General features: G+C 45.2%; 1 protein-coding gene across 7 annotated transcripts in view; it reads right to left on the bottom strand.

The window, feature by feature from the left end:
* The window catches only part of usp9 (ubiquitin specific peptidase 9), a 49169-nt gene extending 29103 nt beyond the window's left edge, over window positions 1-20066 (bottom strand). For 3 of the 7 annotated variants that reach the window (XM_031586927.2, XM_031586944.2, XM_031586951.2), the window contains exons 1-17: window positions 19516-20065; window positions 13115-13374; window positions 9444-9589; window positions 9041-9120; window positions 8499-8611; window positions 7539-7757; window positions 6283-6398; window positions 5745-5996; window positions 5497-5635; window positions 5134-5286; window positions 4814-4918; window positions 4393-4599; window positions 3875-4011; window positions 2811-2849; window positions 1753-1886; window positions 1238-1328; window positions 488-830 (exon numbers count right to left, since the gene is read on the bottom strand). In XM_031586927.2, coding sequence (XP_031442787.1) covers window positions 488-830; window positions 1238-1328; window positions 1753-1886; window positions 2811-2849; window positions 3875-4011; window positions 4393-4599; window positions 4814-4918; window positions 5134-5286; window positions 5497-5635; window positions 5745-5996; window positions 6283-6398; window positions 7539-7757; window positions 8499-8611; window positions 9041-9120; window positions 9444-9589; window positions 13115-13216 — 2376 coding nt within the window. In that variant the 5' untranslated portion in view covers window positions 13217-13374; window positions 19516-20065. Of the gene's footprint in view, window positions 1-487; window positions 831-1237; window positions 1329-1752; window positions 1887-2810; window positions 2850-3874; window positions 4012-4392; window positions 4600-4813; window positions 4919-5133; window positions 5287-5496; window positions 5636-5744; window positions 5997-6282; window positions 6399-7538; window positions 7758-8498; window positions 8612-9040; window positions 9121-9443; window positions 9590-13114; window positions 13375-18495 lie in introns of all 7 variants that reach the window. The other 4 variants (XM_012834002.3, XM_042710434.1, XM_031586940.2 and 1 more) reach the window with 3 other exon arrangements.
* Between the last annotated feature and the right edge of the window lie 1253 nt (window positions 20067-21319).

The raw sequence follows: 21319 nt of genomic DNA, 5'->3' as shown, positions 1-21319 counted from the left end.
GGCCTACACTGCTTCTTTCACTTTCACTTTCCTAATCGAGCTGTTATCAAGGGCCATGTTTGTTCATGGATATACCAGCGCTATCTGTGGCTTCTTTTTAACACAACTGGGTCAACAGCCACATGCCACACCTTTGACTTAACTGAATTAACGAAAGTTGTGGTGCAACAAGAAAAGCCATCCTGTGTACTCGACTGGGTTCTGCAGCAAACTGGGAAAGACATGGCTATGGTGTATTTTGCAATGTGCCTATTTATTATAAGCATATATTTAATAACCCCCCACAAAATAATGGCTATTTTAACATTTGCTTGTATTTACAGATGGATGTTGGGTGACAAACAGCACAAAGCGGTGGTAATGTCATACATCTTATGTCATTGCATGTGTGTGCATATGTGTATATTTATGTATTCATGTTCGAATTGCAGCTACAGGAATGTTCTGAATTATGATCTGATGGCCCTACTGTGGGCACCTAACTTACCCTCCAGAGGTAGTCAAGGCCGATCAGCTCCAGGTCGTCCATCATGTAGGCGCGGCGCTTGGCCACCAGCTTGCCCTCGCGGCAGTTGACGGCCTTGAAGAAGCGCTCAAAGCACTTCATGCCGTTCTCGGTCAGCAGCGAGGGGTCCAGCTGCAGCACGTTGTTCTCGAAGAAGTCCTTGTTGATGTCCGGGTCCAGGTCGGGCTCGTCGCCCATCAGCTTGGAGTACCACTTGAAGCAGGCCTCGCGGTCGCACAGGAACACAGCGTTCTCTGCCAGGCACTTCCAGATCTGCTTGGCCTGAGGGGCGCACAGCCACAGCTGGCCATCTTTTAGCAGGAACCTGAGGGGGGGGGGCAGACAGGTGAGTGGATACATGAACAACCAGATGGACAGACACGTATACAAATACACAAATAGCAGATAGGTAGATAAACAGGGAGACAGAGATATAAGAAGGCAGATAAAGAGACAGGCAGGAGAGCATGTAAATTGTAGGCAAAGGAATAAGGAATGGGACAAGGGTATAAACATGGACATAAAGTCATAGTAACTAAGCAGAAAGACCTATAAGTTTGTAGCCAGACAAACAGAAACAAAAACAAAATCTCACATGGAAACCTCTTCACCACATTCAAAAGGAAATAAATACTAATATGGCTGCTGTGTTGAAGCTATACAGCATAAAGGACATGGAGGGTGGGTCATGGTCACAGACACTGTGTGGATGTCCTGGTCATATTCTGGTACCTCAAGAAGTTGAGCCTCTCCTGGACCTCCTGCACATGGCTGTATCGGCTTCCTGGCCTCACTGTCTGCGGGTCAAAGTCAGCGTGTTCGGCTGCAAAGCAACACAACAACAAAACTGGTCAGTTTCACCAGCGCATGCTCATGTAGTTTAGTGCTTGGTTCATCAGACATCTTTTTGTACACATACAAACAATAATTTGCCCTGTGTCTATAGTACATGTTCGAAAATTGGCATTGAATAAATGTTCATTTCATGTGCATTTAAAAGTGCTAATGTATATGAATCTAATTTGTTACTATTACAGACCCACTGGAATTTTAAAAAGTGGTGGTCATTTTGACATTACTATGCATTAGCTTATGGTTGATATCTGAGGTAGCGTCCTAAACCAGGCTACGAAGACAATCCAAGTCCGCAAAAAGCCTGGTGGAAGATGACGTTAACACATGTTAAATTACGAAACCACCCTCCCTGTCTCAGGGGAGCAGAGAAAGCAAATGAGCCCTAGGCCCACCTTTGGAGAACTGCCTCATGCTCTCCATGTAGGCAGACAGGTTCTCTGCCACCAGGGTGACCAGCGCGTGGTTGTGCTGCAACTGGTTGATCAGGTCATGCCGATAGAACACGTGAGGACTCCTCTGGGTTTGACTGGAGGGAGGGGGAGAGAGAGACAGAGAAAAGAAAAATTATGAGTAGTTATGAAAGAGAGAAAAAATAGCATTATGTGTATATATGAAAGAGGAAAAACTGTGTGTGTGTGTATGTGTGTGTGAGTGCGAAGAATGGCTGAGAGCGGGCAGCGTCGGAGCCTTTGGAGTGAAATTATTTCGGCCTCATGCTGTTCCTGCACCTTTTGAACTGTCAAGTTGGGGGAGGGGGGGGGGGGGGGGGGGGGGGGATGGGGCGATTTCTGATTTGAAAAAGGGTTCTCATTAGTGCTTGAAGATGACACTAAAGTGTGCCATTAGAAGTATGTGCGCTTTATGGCAGCTCTCCGTGGGCGTGTGTGAATGTGTAAGTGTGTGTGCGTGCAAATGCATCTGTGTGTGTGTGTGTGTGTGTGTGTGTGTGTGCTTGGTGCGTGTATATGGGGTTTAACAGCACAGTACGGACAGAAGGCAACTTGACATTAAAGGCCTGGCCCCACAGTAGAGCATCCAGGCAGTCTCTTCTGAGCTCAAAGTGACCTGGAATGACCTGCTGTGGAAGCTCTGTTGTTATGGGCAACAGAGGAAGGCCTGGCTTTATATCCGAATTAAATTACTATAAAAATCACCGTGGTGTTAGTGTTGGAAAAAGTGAGTAAACCAAAAACCCCAAAGGCCCTGACAGTGTTGTCTGACACGTTACAGTGATCGGGGACAACAGTAGCTGCTGCGAACAGGATATGAAAGACAAGCTGGCTGAAGCATATACTTTTTCTTTTCCTTTTATCGCGGGAGGGGAGGGGGGGGGGGGGGGGAGCAAAGAAATAAAAAAAGCGACAGAACTGGGATGGAATCTGAAAGCATAATTCGGCTAGATTCAGGATCAGAGTGGTGGCGGAGGCCTCCAGATTAGTGCTGCACTTACCCTTCTAAGTTCTTTTGTATGTTAATAGGTATTTTCTTTCTGAAAAACAACAGGCATGTGTGCTATGTATTTGTTGGGGCTGTGTTATAGTGTTGATACAGCTCAAACATACATGCTTAGTGTTAAAATTTGAGTGGCACTAAAAAGGTAAGGACTTAAAGAAGTCAGAAACTCATTACGCCATTAGTTTTTCAGTTCCTTCCCACCAACAAAGTGGAGCAAATGGGACGTTTGTTAGGAAATTATTTAATTAGGGATGCAAACATGCACCACAACAAATGAACAAACAAATAAATAAATAAATAAATAAGCATGCTAAAGCTACATACCAAGATGCAAAAGAATATAAATTATCAGCATTCAAGGAGAACTCCGGTATTTTTTAACCTGGGCCATATTTTCCCATCTTTTTTTTTGTGAAAAGTTTTACTAGGAACAAAAGGGATCTAAATCGGTTCAGTATTGAGTTAGAACGATATAACCAGCATCCGCAAACCGGTTATACGATGTAATCCTATGAGGCAAGCATCGGTATCAAAGTAAATTGCTTGTTTTTGCCAATGACCGGCTCATAATGTTATTATTAGTGTCTGACAACATGGAAAGGTTCCCTACAGAGATAGACCTGTATCTGTTTACCCTTAACAACAGTAGAAAATGACTGTTTCTACAGTCATTAGATTACCTTCCTCTTCTTCCGGTCCCGTCGAACTAATGACTGTTGTCGGACACTTATAATAACATTATGACCGATTTTGATTGTTTTTGTCCCTAGAAAAAAATTTGACCCAAAAAGATGGGAAAATAGGGCCCACGTTAAAAAAATACCGAAGCTCTCCTTGAAATCCAGCCTGAAAGCATGTATCTAACCAACTACTGCAAATGCTAAACCTAGCCCATTAAATAAAGCCTAGGAGATCACCATGCAAAAGTGTACATGTACACAACAGTGGGTTCTTTGCCCAAGAGTTTGCATCTATACCGCTACAGTCTGTAAATGTTCATTTTAGTGGCAGGCACATTCTAGGGGGACAGGCACATTGTAAGGAAAAGTTTCACAATACCTCAGGTTCTGAGGGGCTTCTCCGAACAGGCTACATATCTCGCGGATCTGCTTCAGGGCGGGTATCACCCACTTATCGTTGGTGCGCAACTCTTCAATGAAGCGGTCGATCCATTGGATCTTCTGGGTGTCGCGGTCCTGCAAACACACAGTTTGGGGCAGGTGTAAAAGCGAGACTCATGTGTTGAGACAGGCAAATGCTGTCAATCTGTGCCAGTGTTTAGATACTGATCACTCCTGTTATACCACCAAACAAATTGTTCAGGTAATATGCTGTGTAGTTCCAGAGAGCACCTTGATTCCAGACCTCAATTATGTTCTTGAAAGATACTCTAGCATTATAAATATCCATTATTACAGCAATAACAGAAAGAAATATACAGCATTTTGTAGTACTTCCTTTTTCGTGGGATAAAGATGATCTGGGGTAGATCTGTTCTCGGGTCGGGTGGGTTCTGCTATTTGAGACATGATTCCTCTGTGCTGTGGTGAGTGTCTGGTTGGGTTGGGTTAGTTTACCTGAGAGCAGCTGTAGTCCAGGATCTTGATATGGGCACTTAGGGCCTGGTCCATGATGTCCACGGGCACGTCATCGCTGTGCGCCAGATTCCACAGTAGGTTCAGCACCTTGTGGGCCATCACGCCATCCTTGTCGTCCTCCGCCAGCCTGCGGATGAGTTCCAGAAGCTTCTCCCGCTGCTTTTTGCTTGCATTGGTCCAGCTCGCCTGAGGGGCAAAAACACACTTTATTAGCTGACTTACTGATCAAAGGAATTCATTTTTAACTCTTTTTTTTTTTATATATATATTCCAATTTCAAGGCTAACCTTCAGAAGAAAGGCTGCTAAATATAAGATAATTCATCTGAGACTGGAATGGTTTGTTAGCACATTCTCACACATGCTAGTGAGCAATCCTGTGGCTGTACTGGCACACTCACCTTGAAACAGTCAAAGAGATGATCCAGCTGCTCGGGAGAGAAGTCCCATGCCAGCTTTGCTAGGAGATCATGGACATTTTTCACAATAGCCTCGTGCTTTCCGGCCTGTGGGCAAAAGAATGCACCACAAAAAAATGACAACACAACCCCCTTCCTCACCACATTTACACTTTAAACACAGCACACAATGTTCAGTGAGGTTACACAAGGTTGTGATCTTCAATGATGAACAAGGCAACAAGGATCAGGAGACCTGGAGACCAACCACAGACTGGAGCTTGAGGAGCTAGATCCAGTGTTTGTGTTTGTGAGCAGCTTACCTGAGCGGCCCAGATGTTGTCCAGGTCCTGCAGGGTGAGGGCCTTCTCCTTGATGACGAAGCGCAGGATCTTCTCCAGTTTCTCCACGTACTGGGGCTGGTGCAGGCTGTCCCGCAGCACGATGGACAGGATGTTGTTCTGCTGAATCCACTCCTGCAACAACAACAACAACAACACACACACACAGTGAGTGAGAGGCAGAGAGAGGAGAGAAGAGGAGAAAATAAGAGGGGCCGGGAAAGAGCAAGCCAGAGAGAGCTATGTTAAGAGCTAAGGTAATTGTTGATAATGACGGACAGAGTTGCTAAGAGCCGAAAAAACTGAATTCAGAGGTTTGAACATGGCAGCCTGTGTGATGCTTACCGCCATGCGTTCAGCGGTCAGCCACTCCTCCTCCTCTGGGTTGCCATGCCGGTGAGTGTAGTAGGACACGCTGGAGATCACCTTGTTTACTTCATTTAGTGCATTCATTTTGCCATTAAAAGAAGATATTTGCAATAACCTGAGGGAGCAAAATGACACATTTCAGGTTAGACTTGCGTTTTACCACTCAGACTGTCTTTAAAATGAGAGAAATTGTGAACTCGGTTTGATATTTTATCACATCTTACCTAAGAATCATTTTTAACCTAAAAATTTCTAAGTTCTTCACAGTCTCCTCCTGGCCTGGTACCCGTGACGCCAGGTTCTTGAGTGACTTGATGATCATGGACAGGGCGTCGTTTTTGGCTTCATTCTTGGCCTCCTTCTTCAGCTCCTCGTCTGTGAGGTTTTCTAGAAACTGGGGGACCATTTCTATGATGGGGAGGAAGTACTTCTTCACCGTGTGCAAAGTGAGAAATTCATAGCACTGCCCGAAAGGCCTGGAGAAGAAAAGAAAAGCACACACACACAAAGGCAAACACCAGTTAGGTAACATCATGTTAACTGGCTTTATCTGATTTATAGTGTGTGTTGGTACAATTCATAACCGACAGTGAAAACAATGACAAGATAAAGACAAAATACCATTTTGACTTTGACTCATGTGAGAGTGCTTGAGAAAGTATGTGTATATGTGTGTGTGTGTGTGTGTGTGTGTGTGTGTGTGTGTGTGTGTGTGTGTGTGTGTGTGTGTGTGTGTGTGTGTGTGACAGTCAAAGGCCTTACTTGATGAGTGCAGCGATGATCTGCACATTCAGAGCCTGGCCGCTCATGAAGCGATCATGCAGAATCTGGAACCCGTTTAATGTGCCAAATTTGTTTATTAAATCCACTAGCCAGCCCTGCAGAAGAGATGGGAGAAAAAAAAACTCAGGGTCACCACAACGTTCCACTGAAGAAGAAAAAAACCAACAAAAAAACCAACACACTCCCTTTCTCCTTTCTCTCTCTGGCTCCCTCTCCCTTTCTCCTGGCTAAGAGATAGTCTCTCTCTCTCCCTCTCTCTTTGGATAGGAGATGGACTCCCACACGTGGCTGAGTCAGAGAAAGTAGAGGTGGGCAGATTTGGCCTTTCCAAATGAGAACTTCATTCCATTAAGAGTAAAGGAAGCGTTCGCTTTCCCCCTAAGGCTCAACGCGTCTGACCCCTTCCCACACTGCATTTGGCGCGCCGTCTTTTCTGTGTCGAGGCTGAAAAGAACAGCAGCGGCTTCGCTTCATTCAGAGGAACGCTGCTCGCTGTTCCTGGACCTGCATCTCTGCGATTCACAGAGTGGATTTTAATACCCGATGACTCACATCCTGAAATGTCGGTTTATAATATGTTGGTTGACGGGCTTGCTTTATGATACTGATGCTAATGGTTTGTCGTAGCAACAAAATCTGATTTTTTATTTATTTTTTGCTGCCACGTTTCTATGGCAATGGCTAAACAAATTTGGGAGGACCTGAATGTAAAAGCGCCGGATATTGCAGCTTGAGGCCCAAGAAAGCATTTCCATTGCAGGTCCACAAAATACCAACAGTGGGGCTGAGAGCAGGTCTAGGTCTCCTCACAAAGAGACCACACCCAAAGGTTCTAAACATCTTGACAGTCATCCCTCACCCACCTGCCTCCTGTCCAAAACAGAGACACCTGGAGGCATTTGCATGCAGTGTCACCAATGGTCAATGAACCCTATGGAAATGTTTACACTGTCTCACATGCAATTATCCCACCCCATAGGTCAGGGTCATACAGTCCTAATAGACACATATCCTACCCTTCTATAGGAGGAGAACATGCCACAAGAACATTTAGAAAATGCATACTTCCTGTTAGTGTTGGTTCTGAACCTCTAAAAGTTCCTGAACCATGAAGGGGACTACTAAGACAATCTGAACTCAAACACCTGACACTGATCCCTGCTCTTACGACTGGAGATTAAAGCATCAGTGAGCCGGACACTTTTGCACAGTGACGCCAGCGAGAGGCAACGCACCTTGGGAGAGCGAGGGTCGGGTGGGCGGGCGAAGAGCTCGTCCTCGGCAAGCTGCACTCCAGCAGGCACCGTCTCGGAGGGCCGCGTGCCGTTGTAGATGTGGAACTTGCAGTGCGGGTTGGTGGCCATGGCCAGCAGCTCAAGGAGGGGGAACCAGTCCTGAGAGAGCTTGGCCACGCACAGCTCCACCAGACGATGGGTGTTGTTGATGATGCACCTCTGTGGGGAGGGAGAGAGAGAGAGGGAGGGAGGGAGAAAGAAAGAGAGAAACATACAGATTTAGAGATCAAATGAGTGAAATGGCACTCTAGACAGAGTAACAGCAAATAGAGTAACAGCAAACGTGACAGAATTAAAGGCCAACATGTAAACAGGAAGGGGAAGAAATTGCATGAGAAAACAAAGAGACAAATCCTGACAGAAAGATACAAGGGGACCAACTGAGGGGAGGGAAGTTGAAGAGACGGGCGAGAAAGAGGGAGAGAAAGCGTGAGATTAAGCGATAATGACAGAGAAAGAGAGAGAAAGAAAGAGAGAGAGAGGGAGATGGACAGACACGAGGGAGATGGACAGACACGGGGTAGCTGTCGGGGAGTCTGAAACAGGCCGAGACGGCCACAGCCACGACCTCCTCCTCCCCCTCATCCTCCTCCACCGGACAGCCACGGGGTTATTGTTCCGTCACCCCATTGCATCGCTCCATCCCAGCCGCTTCGCCCACACAAACCCTCTTTGATCAGCGCCACACGGCCCACAGAAACAAGGCCGGAGCATTGATTCAGACGCTCAGCTGCCCAATAAAGGCAGCGATTTATGTGAGTGGAGATCGGTTTTGTAATGCTCAACACTGGACTGGACTTTAAAATCCAGAGGCGACGTATTACAACCTCTAATGGCTCGGCTGCCTTTTCAATGCGCGCAAAATGCATCGCTATAGTCTCTTCGACACTCAACACTCACGTGGATCTCAAACTTCCATCCACTGACGGCCTCATCTGTCAGTATCTTGGTGAAGGAGATAGTCAAGCCGTCTCGGAAAAACCTCTGGCACGCTTCGCACTTGACATCAAGTCCTGACGAGGAAGGGGAAACAACAAGCGATAATGAGAATCACAAAAAAACAGACAACGAACAGCAGACAAGCCTATTAAGATGCAGACATTTCAGGGAGCCTTGAGATCATTCGGAAGGAGACACTAGGGCAGGGGTTGGTCGTTATCAGGCAGGCAGAATTAGTGCAGCACAAAGAGGCTTAAGGAAGTTTGCACAGAGGCTGAACACATTAGGCCTTTGTTTTAATGGCTAATTTGGAGCAAATTTTTTTTAGAGCTAGTTCCAGAAAATGACTATTTGCTGCTGAAAGGCTGCAAGACAGGGAAGGAGAAGAAACAACCAACCTATTATCTAATGTTAATTTGGATGTGAATTCCAATGGTATGTAGCGACGGAGTCATCAAAACAAGCATCCGTGAAACAGACTGAAGCAAGATGAACATCATTACCTTTTTTACTAAGATCTATAGCAGCTTCAAGAAGAACTTCTAATTCACCCTTTGGCAGAACTGGAACAACCCAGCGGGGTCTGCAAGAAAAAAAAGAAAGAAAAAAAAAAAACAGATTTATGCAATTCTTATGAGACACACAGATGCACAGAAACACACACACACACACACAGGGAGAGAGCAGAGGTGGTGCAACCTCCATAAATCGTAAGGTACATGGCAAAACAAGACAACATTCTGGGCATGCTTACAGAGAGGGCACGAACGAGTCACAGCCTAAATTAACGTGTGTCAAAAAAAGCGAAGCTCCGCACTCCAGCTCACAGACAGAGAGAGAGGAATGTTGGAGGCGGGGCTGAAGACACTCAAGTGAGTGGGTGGGGAAAGGGGCAGGGTTACATACCTGTTGATCATGTCATCCAGCTTGGCCAAGTCAGTGTGGGGGAAAGCTGGCTCCTCCTCCTCCAGCTGGGGAGGGCAGTCCCCCTGGCCCTGCTCATCGGGAGGGCTCACTGGAGAGTTCTCATTGGAGGAGTTAGGAGAGGACGTCTGCTCCACACACACACACACACACACACACACACACACACACACACACACACACACACACACACACACACACACACACACACACACACACACACACACACACACACACACACACACACACACACACACACACACACACACACACACAGAGAGAGAAAGGTGATCAGACAACACACTTGTGACTCGGGTGACAGGCAAACAGGAAGTGGAGACATACAGCAGTGGAGCCTGCAGAGTTGCTCCTGCCTGGCCATGGATGGAATCCATCTCAGCCGATGTCACGGCGCCTGAGCACATACCACTGGTCATTAATGCCAAACGCCTGCCTGGTTTTAACTGTGTTTTCAAGCGAGTTCATGACCCATATCAACATCTTGGAGGGGGCCATATTTGAACACGGGACACAGAGTAAAGGCAGTCCCATAACTACATTTTCAAAAATTGCGGTTGAAATTGCGGTGATTTCGTGTTCAAACAATCGCAAATATCGGGGTATTCCATGACTGCATCTGTTGGTGAAATATTGCGGTATTGCGGCAATTTCTCGAAATTTATATTTTGTGATCTATAAAATCAAATCAGAAATAACACAGAAATTCTTATTTTGCTGAAATATTGCGGTAATAAGAAAACGATTGCAACCCGCAATTCTAGGCAATCCTTGAATATGCGTGAAAACGCAAGATCACAAAATCCTGGAGGAACCGTAAAGGAACACCAGCGGTCTTCATACAGTGTTGCATAATGCGAAGAACATCTGTTTAAGTGATGGTTCTGTCAGTGACGGGGATAGCTCAGTATTTTGGGGGAATTTCTTCTCCAGGCCAAGCAAAACAAAGATGGCTTGGATTGCTGATGCCATTTTGTAAGCCTGTTTTTGAAAAGGGACCCTATAATTGTAGAGGGGCAATCAGCAGCTTTCCAGAAACTCACATTCACTAACCAGCATTACTTCATACACCCTGAATTATTCATGAAACAATCAGTGAAGTGGTCCTGGGAAACTTCAGACATTTCTGTGAAATCTATCTGTGCATGTCTGAGCATCACGTGTGTGTGTGTGTGTATGACTGTATGTGCATAAGACACTGTGTGTGTGTGCATATGTGTGTCTGACCCGAAGTGCCATCCAGAAGAATGTGGCATTATGACCATCAGCTGTTCCGCTGTGTGGTGTGCAGACACCACAGACAGGGGAAGTCGCCATGGCACATTTCCTCTTCATGCTTAATGTGTCTTTATTCACACTCCAGGGCTGGGAATATGTGAGCTGACACACAAGGATTAGGGCTGGTGTGTGTGTGTGTGTGTGTTTGGGGGCGGTACACACCGTATTCTTACACCAACTCCAGTGAGCTAATTGAAGTATAGTACTGTCTGACGCTGAGGTGCATTGGTGCGTATGAGTGCTTATTAACAGCATGTTCCCAGGTGTTTGTTTGTCAATGAAAGAGGCATAAGCGCTATATATGTCCATACACATGGGTGTCTTACAAAACATGGAAATAGAGCATATAAAAAGTACATATCTGTTGTGTTCGATAATTGTATGCATACATGTGTCTTAATAATACATAGGACTAGAATACACAAAGCGTGTGTGTGTGTGTGTGTGTGTGTGTGTGTGGCGTGAAGATCCTCTCTGTGGCTTTCCTGGGGCGCATTTTGGAAATCGTGCGTCTCTGAGGGAGCCGGCAGCGGCGGCGAGTTGGGAACCGTGGGGGTGTTGAGCTGGAGCGCAGCGCGAGAGAAGGAAAAGAGAAGGGGGTGAGAGAGAGAAAGGAGGTGGGGGAGGGAGGGAGGGGTTCCAGCTCCTTCTGCTTGGCTGACCTACATAGGCAGCTTGCTTCTCACATTGGTGCGCCACTCATCCCTGACAAGCAGGAGCATCTCTCCCTCTCTCTCCCCCTCTCTCTCTCTCCCTCCTCCTGTTCATCGATTCCCACCCTCCCCTTCGCCTCACCGCTGGGTCGGCAGGAAGGCAGTTATGCAGGCGTGAGGTGTGAGTGCTGTCCGCTTGCTGCAGTTCGTCCCAGCAGCACAAGGCAGCTCCCCTCCGCAACATAATTCAATTACAACTCTCTCCTTCTTCCTCCCGCTCCCTCTTCCTCTCTCTCTCCCTCCCTCCCCCTTTCTCTTTCCTTCTCTCACCCTCCCTCACTCCCTTTCTCGCTGACTCACTCCCACACTCTCGTTTTTTCCCTTTCCTCTGTTCTCTGCTTTAATGTTTCATTCAGTAAAATACTGGGACACGCAAGCAACCAGCAAAACTGCTCAGACTGAACAAGTGCCAAAGCAAGAGAGCGCATTATAAAACGCTGCTGAGAAACCCGGCAAAATACATAGAGATGTGCCGAATCTAGACCGCCTTGGATTCAAAATGAAGTCTTTCTGACTTCACCACAGTCTTCAGTCTGCTGGATCGTCTGATGATTCGGGGTCACGACAACAGTGACACTATTTAAAGGGTGAGAAAGAGGGATCTCCATGCAGCCATGGTGATATGTTGTCATGTGCGTCGCCCTATCAGCATGAGCAGCTGTCTACATGGCACGGCCAATAGGCTGTAAACGCACAAACAATGACTCACTTTGAAAGTGAAAGTGCACTTGGGTACAAGGGTTCAAACTGTGATGCAAACGGATTTAAAAATAAAAAAAAAACACATTAAGAAATCGCAAGTGTCTGAGCCTCAGTTTCAATGACGTACGGGTAAGACACGAACGAACGAACAAGAGCGGTTAGTGCTGAAACAGAGAAACTGGGTCTGCGGGGTGTTTTCCATCGCAGCGGGTGTGTGGTCTCTTCTGCTGCAGGTGGAACGAACGAACGAACAAGAGCGCAGGAGGATGTCTGCGCTTTACATCCTTGTGCACCGTAAGTGGAGGGTGTGTTCATGTATACTCACTCGTGACCGCATTGGGGCCTGTGTGTGTTACTGTGCGCACAGCATGCATGCTAGTCTCTGCGTGCATTTATGGTATGTGTGTGGGTAGGTCATTAAGCTTGCATACCATGTCAAAACCAGGAATATAAGTTGAGAAGTAAGTAGTGCATTAAAGGTGTGATAAGTAAATATTACTCAGATGTCAGATACAACACAGACACATCTATATAAACCCTAAATAATAGAAAGATAAGAAACAAAGACACAAACCTCCATTCATGAAATATAACTAAACAGTTGTTTTTAGTGCTGTGTGTTTAAGGCCTTGTGTGTGTGTGTGTGTGTGTGTGTGTAAATATATATTTAGCTAGGCACAGTGTGCATTTTTCTCCTTTTGCCTACAAATGAGTATGGGCTGTTTTATGTAATTATCTCCATGCATCTGATTTTGTGCATAATATGTTTGTGTTTGTGTGTGTGTGCTGCTGCTGTACCTATGTGTGTGTTTGTTTGTTGCTGTACCTGTGTGTGTGTTTGCTTGTACGTGTTGTGGCATATGTCTAGATGTGCGCTTTCTGTACGTGGCTATGTATGTTTGTGTGCTGCTGTACCTGTGTGTGTGTGTGTGTACTGCTGACCTGGTTCTGGGGCAGCGGGGGCTGGGACTGGCCGTCGGGGGCCTGGCCCTGGCCCTGACTGTCGTTGCCCCCCACCGGAGAGCCACGCGTCGTGGCCGTCATACTCGACACGGGGCAGATCTTTGCAATCTTGTCCGCTTATGTGGCTGGCGCACGGGGAGAAATCACAGCCTCCTCAAGACTGACGGACAAGCGGCATGCGCAGGAGAGGGAAAGCACCACCTGAAGCACTGGAGGGATTGCAGAGACCATTGCATAACCTGCAGGGAGGAGACACGTGAAAAGAAAGAGGACGTTAGGATGACATGATAAGAATGGTCAACATTCTACTAAATGCTTGCAGAGACGGCATCTGCAGTGCAAAAAACGCTTGAACCTCAGTCGTTTTTTTCTAAAACATGCAGCGAGAGGCTGCTCTCCCATTCTCACTCCGATTGACCAACACGTTAATGTGACAAGAAAAGGGCTATGCTACATCATCAGCAATATTGCGTCGCGATATCGCAGCAATAAAGACATAATATATAAAGAGATAATATGCACATAAACATATGAACAGCAAGCTAGTTAAAGACTGAGCTATCAAATTCCACCCAACCCTTGTGACAAAACTGGACTGGCACAACATTTTACAAAACAAACAGCTGTCAGTCTGTCCTGAAGCTACCTCTTCATATCATCCTCCTAGCCCTTTGGCACCGGTGGTCGATCGGCCAAGAGAACTGAGCGGTTCGGGCCAAGTGCAGTGTAACTTTCATGCAGCCATGCACCAGCCGGCCAGCTCCAGACCCCCCACCCCAGCTATAGCAGGTGGCCTCGAGAGGGCCTCACCAGCAGACACATCCAGCCAGCTCCTGCCATGGCCGAGCGTGCCAGCGCTCAAAGGGCAACGCAGGAGATAAGACACTAGAAATGACTGAGGGACCATTTCAAAAAGACTGCAGGGAAAGATTAGAACGTTTATACAGGAGGAAAAGTGAGAGAAAGAGTGTGTCAACTGGCTGACACTTCTAATGAGAGGCAGAGGGGGAGAGAAAGAGAGAGAGAGAGAGAGAGAGAGAGAGAAAAAAAAAAAAAGAAAAGACCCCAAGCTGCAGACGGAAAGAATTCCACCCTGCAGCTGTGAGACGGCCAGGAAGTCCTTCTCCAAGGGTTGCAGGAAAGCTACAGACGCTTAACATGTGGAGGGTTTTTTTTTTTGTAAAGGGGGGTCCACTTAAAACAACATGCCACTGGCAGTACCACTTTGCCTTGAAAGTATTCAGAGAACAGCCTAGGACTGACGTGAATGGAATACAATAGCCTAGTCTCCAGCGTTACACAAGTCAAATCCAAAATAAAATAATGGCTTGCGTTTCCCTGGCCAATGTTTCTCACCGTCTTCTAATTTTAATTTTTTTTTATAGTCAGAAACAGCTGAAAGGAACATTCCGGCAAGGACCAACAAGAACACTTCCACGAGTTAACAAATGTGTCTGACACTCATCCACTTAATACACTATTTTTCAGTTTGCATGAAGAATTTTATGCAGTGGGTAGAAGCCAAGGAATTCAGATCGTGCAGATGAGTAATGACGTGAACCTTCCAACCTTTGGCTTTTACACCAAACCAAACACATTTTAAAGGGGAAATAAAGAGCCAACACAAACCAGAAACAAGCAAGCATTTTCCACTGCTTGGTGTCCAGGCAGATCAAAGAAATCCAGAAAAGAATGAATGACAGCACTGAAAACAAATAATCCTCAAATCGATAAACCCACAATACACACTCTGTGCTGTGATGCAATGGTGGGAGAAACACACACACACACACACACACACACACACACACACACACACACACTTAGCCCGTGCAGCGGCCTGATGCAAATGTCTACCTTGGAGCCCCTCCCTCACTCACTCACAAACACACACATCGCCTCCCCAACTGAGGTAAAGTGAGTGTGTGAGGGTGTACATGTGTGTATAGACAGAGTGAGTGGGAGAAACAGAAAGGGATGCTGCTGTATCTTGGCGACAGGTCTGGGGAAAACAAGATGATGCTCTCCTGTCCGGGGCTGGACCCGCCTGGCTGGACCTCGAACAGAGAGGATGTGGTGCAGGCATACCCAGAATGCTGCTTTGGGGGGGGGGGGGGGGGGGGGGCTGTACCTTATCACCACCCTGAGCCGCGCCTGGCAACATGCCTTCAAGACCAAGCAGCAAGCAGGCTCGTTACCTATCCCCTGACCCGATACCTGTATTTATCTTCAGTTGCCAACACACAGGATCACAGACGAAGGACTACTGTGTAGTTCCTCTTCAGATGCTTATCACAAGGCCAAACTCACTTGCATGACACGTCTACTTTAGCTGATGTAAATGGGCTTTACACTACACACAAAAATATCAAGCGAGAGAGAGAGAAAGAAAGAGAGAGTGAGTGGGTGGGTGTGAGAGAGAGAGGAGAAAAATCAAACTGAGGCCAAGGTCTAGTAAACAAGCTTCCTGAAGTTATGTGTACGCTGGACCACATTCCAGGCCAGAGCTGTGCTGCGTTATTCTCTGGACAGATAAGACTAGACTGAACTCTGAAACCATCAATCAGGATTTTACAGTACAGGGCAAAAGGAAGGCTAATTTTGGATGGGGGGGGGGGGGGGGGGGGACGGCTTGGTGGCTGATAACTGTAACATCACCCTAAAAGACAAAAAACTATACTCAACAGACATGTTTGAGTATGACTTAGAACCAAACCTAATGTGGCAGGGCAAAACACAAAACAATACTTTGTGATGAACAAGTTGATTTTCATCATCATTTCACTCTATTAATGCCATATGCTCTGGAAGCATTAGAAAACCCAGACTTACTTACTCCCAGCACCTCTTGGGACATTCCAGTCTGACTCACTCTGAAGTAGCCTTGAATGAGCTTTCATTTTTGGACAGTATTGTACAGAAAGCCTTTGAGAGGTCACAAAGCTCCCGTTAATACAGTCTCCATCACAACAGAGCTGGATAACGTAGGCCATGCAAACGTGATGTGAAAAGGCCTTCAGCTTGAAATCAGCTTGAAAAACAAAATAATGATTAGGTCAGCTCATTCATCTAAAAGCATAACATGGGCTGAGTAAACTACAAAGCCTCAGATCAGATCCAACCAAGAAAGAAGATCTGGCCAGACCACTGCTAGACCACACCAAAGTTCAGACCCCCTGACATCAGGGGATTTCCCTCACTAACCATGGGATCTCCTGGCAAGGAGGCATGACTGGACTGGACTGGACTGACTGACTCTCTCCCTCTCCCTCTTTATGTCCACTGGACGACTGTGCTTGCTGCCACAGACACTCTGGACCACGTTCAAATGCTGTTTCAGTCAGTGGGATCCCTGCCCAACCTTCACCATCCATCCCTGCTACACGCTTTCTTCCAAAGCGAGCCATCTTTGGATTTTCAGATCCCATTCATGACAGCCTTCTGCTGTGCAAGCAGGCCCTCCGTGTTTGTCCCTTATGGGCTCATTCATTGACCACTTTGTAGTGGTGGTGGTATGCAGAGTGAAATGCATTATGATCCGTGTTACAAATACACAAAAAGGCAGGGTGATTGTGTAAAAATGTGGGAATATGGAAGCTGTTATCTTTTTAAATTGGGGAAAGGGGAACCAAAAGGGGGGGAATTGCATCATCGCACATTCATTCGTTGTAACATTTTACAATCTCTGGGGTGGGTTCAAAAACATACCCCTCAAAATCCTCTCATTACAACATCTTACCATCCTAACATGTTGCACTGGGAGGATGTCAATAACCTAACCTGGGATTGCAACCCTCAGATCAATCAGGTCATTAGACCAGTGCAACGTCACAGTGAACCCACAACAGCTGTTTCATGCACTCTGTACACATTCCCTTCCAGCACAGACAGACAAATACTTCACAATCTGGTCTAACCAGATAGTTGTAGTTGGAGGTATGGTTTGCGCTCAAGGCCTACATTGTTGTTACGAGAGGATTTTAGTTAGGCTATTCAATGCTTCACTATTAGAGGATGCAGAACATATACTGCAAGAGATTAGCCTGTATACCTCTTCTATAATGCAATGTGTCGCACTTCAACTCGTATGAACATTTTTCACTTGTAAGAGTAAATACAAGGCATCAATCCATTAGACTAATAATGAGGTAAGAGAAACCTACAAAGAAGGCTTCAACCGCCAATTCTTAGGTTTGCAATTTCAAAAGGCCTTGTTTTGCACATGATACATTTACTCTTTCTTAATACTCCACTGAGCAAAATCCAAAATAATTAATCATAAGTTAATGAAACCATGTTGCTTCCTGGTCGCTACAGGTGCCTTGCGCATTCAAGCATCTTTGCATGACGTCTTCCTCTTATGCATCCGAGTACAGGTTTCAAGAACACAAACAACTAAAACTTCAAGATTCTGACATCAAAAAAATCATAACTATTATCCCATTTCTATAACAGCAATATAACTAACCAAGAATAATTCACCTAGAAATGAAACATAGAACGTTACTGGTGTTTTTTTCCAACAGCTGGCATCAAAGCCAAAATAACTTGAAATGTGAGGTCTAACCAAATGCGAGTACTTATTTATAGCAAATCGACAACCGCCCAGCACCCATATGACCAAGCAGTACCAAACATGCCCTATTCCAACACAAACGTCTAAATATTAATTAAATCGCAACACATACCAACGATAGCAACTCTGAGTGAATGCCAATTATACTGATAATTGAACCAAGACTTCGATATAAGTGACAGACCTATATTTATTAGAGCATTATCACGACGAAGCGTTAGCTAACCATGTTCCTGAGCATGACACTGCTTTAGCATCAACTAATGTTCAAAAGTAAGACATATCATCGGCCTTGTAGAAAACATTATGAAAGCAACAATGCGCTTGAAATACAATAGGTATAACGTTAGACTGTCAAATTAAGCAAACCTTTCAGTCGCTGTTTACGCGATCGTTTAAAATGAGTAGGTAACAGTCTAGCTAACTGAATCAGCTGAACTTAACCAACTGTTAGCGCTGGCTGAAAACGTTAGCTATTCGAAGATGACAGTATGTAATACTGTTCCATACTAACGGGAAAAACGACCGAAATAACAAATACAACGATAGCTAGCTACTCAATCATACACAGAAGCGTATTCTCCCTATGTCTCAATTATTGCTAGTTTTACGTTAGCCAGCTAGTTATCGATAGCTACTTGATTTCTTGCCTTGTTCAAATTGCTGTCAAAAACATTTGGACATTATTGAGTGCAAATGTGTAGCATACACAACATCGAATAACTTGATTCCCATCGAACGTTGGGTCCACTATATTTCCCTTTATGTGCATAAACCAACCTACCAAGTCAATTCGCTGAATAATTGTCCAGCCCAAGGTGCCCAAGTTCCGACAGGCTACATAATGCTACCAAGTTAGCGAGCTTGCTAATGTCCTTTTGAGTGCTGCGAAAAAGCCAGGCTTCATCATGGGCGTTTCCGGTGGGTCAAACGTCAATAAATGTTACTCAATAGTTGACTTTGCTGATCCAAATAAAATGATTGAACACTTTCGTGTAGGACAATGCCAATTCAACGCGTCGTCCACCGTTAACTCAGAACGCTAACTAGTAAATAGGCCTAACGCAGGGTTCAGGCCCGTTTCCTGATAAGCTAGTGCTATATGGCTAGCTGCAGAATTAGCTTTATGGCTCGGTAGCACCATTCCAATTTCTCTAACGAATATGGTAATGCCAGTTCAATCACTAGCTTGCTACTAAGGTATTGGGTGAGCCAGTAGCTAACTAGGCTTGCAATGATGTCGTTTCGAACGTATCTGATCTAGCAACGTTAACGTAAACCAATGGGTGACAACGTTTACTCAGTAGTTGAAGTTCAAAGGATGGGTAATTGGAAAGATTCAGTTTATTTGAGAGTGTTGATACTGCTTGAATAAGGCTTCTACGAATGAAACACAACAAAAACCTAAATCTTTAACGCGCGCTGTGGTAACATTAGCTAGCTAGTCCAGCTAGCTGGCTACATAAGGAAGAGGCCGTCAGCCATTTTCACTTCAGTTTAGGCATCAACCGGCTTCAACATAACGTTATATTTCCAGCATAAGATCATGTAAGCGAAACAATCAAGTTGTCACACTATTATCTGATGTCAACACAATGCATCATCCGTCACCAATGACTCAAATTGTGTGCACCCCATATGAACAACTTTTGATATCAAAAGAAGCTAGTGCTAGCTAGACAAGTTGTGCAGTAGAAGGAATAAAGCTAACGTTAGCTTGACATGGTAAGCTAGCTACAACACAGCTTTTCAACTATCGCTAGCTAGCGAGCTAGTCCAAACATTAGCAATACTAGCCACTTACCAGAAATTAGATATGACTTCTCCTCTATTCACTAGCTACTCCAGTCTCCAATAACTCATTTGTCGTTTATCTTATAAACGTTTCGTGTAACTGCTGTTTCGCATTACATAAAATGAATGTTGAGGTGATCTCAGTTCCTTGGATTTTTTTTGTCTGCTCTTGGGTGTTTTTCCTGCGTCACCAGCAACGGCAGCCCCCCCAACTCTTCTATCCCCGATCTGTTGTCAGTTCAGTCCGAGCAAGTCAGTCACTGCATGGCAAACAGCGGAGTCTCGCTCAATATGGCGGCAGCAGTAGTCTCCGATAGAATGTTGCTAGCCAGCTAGCTCAAATTTGGTCAGCTTGCACGGGGAGGTGGAATTCATGCGACTTCAGAATGCTTTCTGATCTCTTCAACGATCACTTAAGACTTCTCTTGTGACTAAGAACGTGTCAAAATCGTACCAGCAAAGAGGGAACAATGTCTTAGTACGTGGCAAGCTAACTAGTAGCTCACTCCAGCTCTATCATAATCCATTCCTGGTTTTGTGTTTCCCAACTCGATTTGCTAACAAGGCAGATAGCTAAATGCTGAACCTTTTGTATCGCCACCTGCTGTTAGGGGTGGATCTTGACCATGGACATAGCTTTCTACTTGTATGATCTTGAGTGTTGGCCTACCATGCAAGTTTCCTAAAGCTTTTCTTTATAAAAAAGCGTTATAAGCATCAGTGAACTTATAAATAAACTGACATAGCCTAACTTGTATTTACAAAGCAAGCGCAAAGATACGCCTAATTACATTAACTTGTGCCTCAACCAACATTTCCTCTAAATGAAATAGAACAGAATCATTATTTGTGAAGTTGGGTCTTGACTGTCACTACACTAATGTATAATAGGGTCAGTTTTATCAATATTCCCATCTAACACCAGCAGTACTGTTAGCTGCCATGGTATCAGCCATTGCCTGTATGTGTCATTTGGTATCAGTCTGTGAACTCTGGCTTCTGAGGTGTGCTTGTGTGTGTGTGTGTGTGAGAGAGAGAGAGAGGGAGAGAGAGAAAGATGTGATGACCAGTTGCTTATTAAATTATTCTGGTGCAGATGTTTGAGATCTTGACCGTGAGGTATTGCCAAAGTATTAAATAATTATTTTGTAAGTGGATGGGACGACAACACCTGTCTTTTTTGTTTCGTTTCAAACTCAGGTATATACATGTAACTTGAGGATTGGAAATGAGGTGAAAATGATGTAAGGACAGCTCTTCCGCAGAAAAACTAATGCTGACTCATTCAACAGCCTTGTATAGCCTGTGCTGCCTGACCAGGATTAACCCCCCTTTATACAGGCCACCTCCTAGGCCACACTGTGTGTACTGCTCAGCACAATATTGTTACAGACACTAGCAAGTTTTCCTGCACTTTCCCTTCACATTACCTTTGGCATGAACCCACTAACCTTTGGTCTGTTGCTACAATGAGGGTAACATGACTGGCCTTAAAGATCATCTGCCACCACTATACTCCCTGCCAAAGAAAACATGAAAGCTGCTTCAGTTTCATTTTGTTAATTGTTTAGTCGAATAGTTTATTTTTGCTGAATGTGAAAAACACAGCTACATTTGTCCTGCTTGATCAGTTAAGTCCACAGACAATAGTTTAATTAATTTACAGTATCAATGGACATTATTTTAAAAAAGCAAGAAGAAGATGAATTAGGTTGTTTTGACATTTGGTCCATTTTGCTGGTCCGAACTTCAGTTCGATTATTCCCCCCGCTCCTGCCCCGGCCCACTGGTCTCCTTTCACATTAAATAGGTCA

The sequence above is a fragment of the Clupea harengus genome, chromosome 2, assembly GCF_900700415.2.
Source record: "Clupea harengus chromosome 2, Ch_v2.0.2, whole genome shotgun sequence".
Taxonomy (NCBI): Eukaryota; Metazoa; Chordata; class Actinopteri; order Clupeiformes; family Clupeidae; genus Clupea; species Clupea harengus.
This window is presented reverse-complemented; position numbering and strand designations above follow the sequence as displayed.